A 6,000-nucleotide genomic window follows, 5' to 3' on the forward strand; every position below is an offset into this window, starting at 1 on the left:
TCTGCCTGTCTGTCTGTCTCTGCCTGTCTGTCTGTCTCTGCCTGTCTGTCTGTCTCTGCCTGTCTGTCTGTCTCTGCCTGTCTGTCTGTCTCTGCCTGTCTGTCTGTCTCTGCCTGTCTCTGCCTGTCTCTGCCTGTCTCTGCCTGTCTCTGCCTGTCTGTCTGTCTCTGCCTGTCTGTCTGTCTCTGCCTGTCTGTCTGTCTCTGCCTGTCTGTCTGTCTCTGCCTGTCTGTCTGTCTCTGCCTGTCTGTCTGTCTCTGCCTGTCTGTCTGTCTCTGCCTGTCTGTCTGTCTCTGCCTGTCTGTCTGTCTCTGCCTGTCTGTCTGTCTCTGCCTGTCTGTCTGTCTCTGCCTGTCTGTCTGTCTCTGCCTGTCTGTCTGTCTCTGCCTGTCTGTCTGTCTCTGCCTGTCTGTCTGTCTCTGCCTGTCTGTCTGTCTCTGCCTGTCTGTCTGTCTCTGCCTGTCTGTCTGTCTCTGCCTGTCTGTCTGTCTCTGCCTGTCTGTCTGTCTCTGCCTGTCTGTCTGTCTCTGCCTGTCTGTCTGTCTCTGCCTGTCTGTCTGTCTCTGCCTGTCTGTCTGTCTCTGCCTGTCTGTCTGTCTCTGCCTGTCTGTCTGTCTCTGCCTGTCTGTCTGTCTCTGCCTGTCTGTCTGTCTCTGCCTGTCTGTCTGTCTCTGCCTGTCTGTCTGTCTCTGCCTGTCTGTCTGTCTCTGCCTGTCTGTCTGTCTCTGCCTGTCTGTCTGTCTCTGCCTGTCTGTCTGTCTCTGCCTGTCTGTCTGTCTCTGCCTGTCTGTCTGTCTCTGCCTGTCTGTCTGTCTCTGCCTGTCTGTCTGTCTCTGCCTGTCTGTCTGTCTCTGCCTGTCTGTCTGTCTCTGCCTGTCTGTCTGTCTCTGCCTGTCTGTCTGTCTCTGCCTGTCTGTCTGTCTCTGCCTGTCTGTCTGTCTCTGCCTGTCTGTCTGTCTCTGCCTGTCTGTCTGTCTCTGCCTGTCTGTCTGTCTCTGCCTGTCTGTCTGTCTCTGCCTGTCTGTCTGTCTCTGCCTGTCTGTCTGTCTCTGCCTGTCTGTCTGTCTCTGCCTGTCTGTCTGTCTCTGCCTGTCTGTCTGTCTCTGCCTGTCTGTCTGTCTCTGCCTGTCTGTCTGTCTCTGCCTGTCTGTCTGTCTCTGCCTGTCTGTCTGTCTCTGCCTGTCTGTCTGTCTCTGCCTGTCTGTCTGTCTCTGCCTGTCTGTCTGTCTCTGCCTGTCTGTCTGTCTCTGCCTGTCTGTCTGTCTCTGCCTGTCTGTCTGTCTCTGCCTGTCTGTCTGTCTCTGCCTGTCTGTCTGTCTCTGCCTGTCTGTCTGTCTCTGCCTGTCTGTCTGTCTCTGCCTGTCTGTCTGTCTCTGCCTGTCTGTCTGTCTCTGTCCCTGTCTGTCTGTCTCTGTCCCTGTCTGTCTGTCTGTCTCTGTCCCTGCCTGTCTGTCTGTCTCTGCCTGTCTGTCTCTGCCTGTCTGTCTGTCTCTGCCTGTCTGTCTCTGCCTGTCTGTCTCTGCCTGTCTGTCTCTGCCTGTCTGTCTCTGCCTGTCTGTCTCTGCCTGTCTGTCTGTCTCGGTATCTCTCTCGGTGTCTCTCTGTGTCTCGGTTTCTCTTTTTTTTTTTTTTTTTTTTTTTTTTACCCAGCAGCATCTGAATTTCCAGTCTCTCATGTTCAGTTCCACTGACTCCCGATCACATGACTCTAATGCCCGCCCATAAACTGCATGTCAAGTGGCAGGATCCTGTAAAATAACACGTGTTTTTCTTTAGAAAAACAGGATCCGCTTTTGCAGCAAAAAAAACGTTTAGGACGCATGTTAAAAAAACCTTGTGTTGAAGCAGCCTAATACTCATTGTGAGAGCGTTCAGAACACTGGAAAATAGTTATAAGTGTCCCTGTAAAATCGGAGACTATATGTAAGGCGTAATCATCTGTGCATGTCTGCTTCTCTCACAGGACTGGTTGTTCGAGATTTGACCAGGCTGAATTTCTTTGATAAATCTATAAGAAGAGATCTTCTATTCCACAGTATACATGACGCTGTGATCCACTGCAGGTTTAGAACGTCCTCGTGGGCTCTCGCCTCCTCTGAAGAGCAAGTCCTCAGCTCCGACACTCAAAGTCAGATCTAAGCTTTCCTTTCACAAAGGAGAATGGTGCAATAATCCTTTTTAGATGTTGCCTCAGATTTTAATCCACACGTGCAGAATTGAGCTAAAATAAGACGTATCTCCTACCTCCCTCGATTTGTTACAGAGCTATTGGCCTCTCCGCTTTATCAGAAGGGCTGATTGCGCAGTCTTATACATCGTACACAGAATAACTGTGTAAGAGTATATGTTAAAGCATAGGCTTTATGGTGGGTGTGGAAATAACCTTGTTCTTGCTTTTTAGGTTTTTCAAAGCATATGTCCTATTTTCAAGATTCTGTACTGTGCCTCTGGTACTACATGTGAATCAAGGGCTTTGGGGAAAGGGAGACACTATAAATAGCAGAAATATGTGTCCACATGAGCTGCCTTTTAATATAACCCCAGCTCCACTGGGAGCTGCTACCAGTATAATGAAATCTGTACTTTCTATATTTAAGGTGTTTATGGCTGAATATAAAATACCCCTCCCTCCCCTGCTTTTTTCTAAATAGGGTCAATATTTTTAATAATGGTGTAACCTAAGGTTCTGTTCACACTGGCATCATGGTCTCCATACTAACAGGAGCCATGGCGGATCTGTTATGATTGCATTCTGACGGTCTGTTTTGTGAAGGGTGCTGTCAGGTTTCTAGTATCCGTTTAATGCTTCACTATACTGTTATCAGAGCAGTAGATCCAATGAGTGTGAACAGAGGCTTATGAAATGTTATCCCATCATTAATAGTGCTTTTCTTAATTTATTATTGATGACTTTTATAGCTTTTCTCTTTTTTAACCCTCAAAATATATATAATTTAAAAATAACCTTATAATTGGAAAATTGATATTTTGTCATCACACCTAGCTCAGATAACTTTTTTTTTTTTTTTTTTAAACATTCATGTATATTTTAGAGCACTTCAACACTACCTCTGTAGGTGACATGGGAAACTACAGGGAAGTTGGGCGTAGAACAGAAACGTTAGCTAGATCTTCAAACGGTATTCCTAATTATATAAATAAGTTTGGGCCCAATTCAGATCCTCTTCTGGCAGATCCCAGGGTGTGCTAGCTACAGCAATCATCCATGTGTGGCCTTACTGTACTTCATTAAGCCTAGGAGTGAACACAATCATTACATTTTTTTATTTTATAGAAATATATACCCCATAATGTAATATATTGTAAGGAGATTCTACCTCTGTGACACAGCAAGTTAATTGCATTTATACACTGCCTTGAAAAGGTATTCATACCCATTGACATTTTCCACATTTTTTCATGTTGCACCCACAAACGTAAATGTACTTTATGTAATATACCATCACTAAGTAACAAGTATTTGTGAAGTGTAAATGAAATCATATATGGTGTTCTAAATATTTAAAAAATATAAATCTAAAATTTGTGCATTTGTATTCAGCCCCCGAGTCAATACTTTGAGGACCACCTTTTATTGTTATTACTGCTGCAAGTCTTTTGGGGTATGACTTTATGACAGCTTTATAAATCTAGAGGCTGACATTTTTTCCCATTCTTCTTTTCAAAATAGCTCTAGCTCAGTGAGATTGGATGGAGGTGTCTGTGAACAGCAGTTTTTAAGTCTTGTTAGATATTCTCAATGGGATTTAGGGCTGAACTGTGACTCGACCAATGAAACACATGAATATGCTTTGATCTAAACCCTCCATTGTAGCTGTGGCAGTTTGCATCGGGTCATTGTCCTGCTGGAAGGTGACCCTACACCCCAGTCTCAAGTCTTTTGCTGCAGCCTCTAGCAGGTTTTCCTCCAGGATTGCCTGGTAACTCTATCCATCTTCCCATCAACTCTAACAAGCATCCCTGTTCCTGCTGAAGAAAAGTATCCCCACAGCACAGGTTGCTAGTGGGGATGGTGTTTTCACGGTTATGTGAAGTGTTAGTTTTCCACAACACAGCGTTTTGTATTTAGCCCCGCCCCATTTTCTACATGGCTTTTTGCAGAATACAAACAAGACATCTTATGGTGTTAAAATGGCTTTATTCTTGCCACTTTTCCATAAAGGTCAGTTTTGTGGAGTATACAACTAATAATTGTCCTGTGGACAGATTCTCCCACCTGAGCTGTGGATCTCTGCACCTCCTCCAGAGTGACCATGGACCTCTTAGTTGTTTCTCTCACTAGAGCTCTCCTTGCTTGGTATGTCTGTTTAGGTGGACGGCCAAGCCTTGGTAGGGTTGTGCAATACTCCTCCTTTCAATCTATCAATATTATGGAAGGTTTTCAGAGCTTGGGCTATTCCACAACGTTATCCCTGACCTGCATTATTGTGTGTTCCTTGGTTTTCATGTTGCTGTTTGATCCCTAGTGTTCTCAAACAAACTTCTGAGGCCTTCATAGAACAGCTATAGTTCTACTGAGAATGAATTACACACAGGTGGATTCAATTTGCTAATTAGGTGGCTTCTGTAAACAATTGAACACTTGGATTTTATTTAGGGGTATCAGACTACAAAGGGATAAATACAAATGCACATAATTTTTGGATTTATAGTTCTAAGATATTTAGAAAACTTTAATTTCCTGTAGACTTACCAAATACTTGCTACTTTTGTGTTTATAAATCACAAAATCTTTACACTTACAAACTTACATTTATTTTAATGTAAAAAAAAATGTGGAAAGATTCATGAGGTATGAATACATTTTCAAGGCACTATACAGGCTTATTCCACTGAGTTCAATGTGGCTGTAAAAATCCATGTTCAGTTTGCTATCCCTAGTGGGATGAACATGTGAAACTTATTTCAATATTGTATTTTGTTTGTCATGATTTCATGATTGTCTTTTTTTTTTTTTTTTTTTTTAATTCCATGTTATTTCATTAAGGAATGGTCCTTACTTGTCAAAAAAAATCCTATTATCAAATTCAACCCAATTATCAAAGTCCCCTCACTTGGGACCTATTTAAATCTGGTGGAGTTGCAGGGAAACTGAATACTAAATGTTAAAGTAGAAATTAAGGTATGCACAGTGGCCGTTAAAGGGAACCTGTCGGCAGTTTTTTCAGTATTGACCCAAAAGTGTCACCTTCTGCAGCTCTTGGTCTGCATTCTATGAAGGTGCACATTGTTCCTAACTCCCCTTGAAGACCCCAGAAATAACTTTATAAAATCTGACTGCCACATATGCAAATGACCTGTTCTGGTCGGATGGGCGTGCTCTTTTTCGGCTCCTGTGCCCCCCCTCCTGCCGCTGTTTGCTATCCTCCATTGATGAGTTACGTGTCTGACGCCTTCGTCATCATCCATATAGCTGGGCTGAATCTCGCGCCTTTCAGTCATTCCCCACTCACACAGGTGCACTTCACTCTGCCCCATTGCGGGCATCGCCAGAAACATAGATGCACTTGCGTGAGCCTGTGAACTCGCTCACGGGTTCGTGCAAGCGTACCTATGTTTTTGGCTCTGCCTGCAATGGGGCAGAGCGAAGTGTACCTGCGTGAGTAGAGAATGACTGCACAGACGCGAGATTCAGCCCAGCTACGTGGATGATGACTAAGGCGTCAGACACGTCAATCATCAAAGAAGGACGGCAAACAGTGGCTGGAGGGCGGAGGACAGGAACCAAAAAAAAAAGAGGACGCCCATCCGACCAGAACAGGTCATTTGCATACGTGGCGGTCAGATTTTATAAGGTTATTTCTGGGGTCTGCAACGGGAGTCAGAAAAAAAAAAAAAAAGTACACCATCATAGCATGCAGCCCAGGAGCTGCAAGAGGTGAAACGTTTGGTTCAATACTGAAAAAAACCTGTGACAGGTTCCCTTTTAAAATTAATAGGTGGTCTGTGTAATGTGGGATAGGACAAGTTACAGTTTAC

The 6,000-nt window shown here is 44.0% G+C and overlaps 1 protein-coding gene across 1 annotated transcript in view; it reads left to right on the plus strand.

Moving 5' to 3' along the window:
* SLC26A5 (solute carrier family 26 member 5) overlaps positions 1-5,239 on the plus strand; it is a 134,742-nt gene extending 129,503 nt beyond the window's left edge. Inside the window, exon 19 of the mRNA XM_075345184.1 lies at positions 1,964-5,239. Within this exon, the coding sequence (XP_075201299.1) occupies positions 1,964-2,139 (176 nt within the window). The 3' untranslated portion in view covers positions 2,140-5,239. The remainder of the gene's footprint in view (positions 1-1,963) is intronic.
* The last annotated feature ends 761 nt before the right edge of the window (positions 5,240-6,000 follow it).

The sequence above is a fragment of the Anomaloglossus baeobatrachus genome, chromosome 4, assembly GCF_048569485.1.
Source record: "Anomaloglossus baeobatrachus isolate aAnoBae1 chromosome 4, aAnoBae1.hap1, whole genome shotgun sequence".
In the NCBI taxonomy this organism is placed as follows: Eukaryota; Metazoa; Chordata; class Amphibia; order Anura; family Aromobatidae; genus Anomaloglossus; species Anomaloglossus baeobatrachus.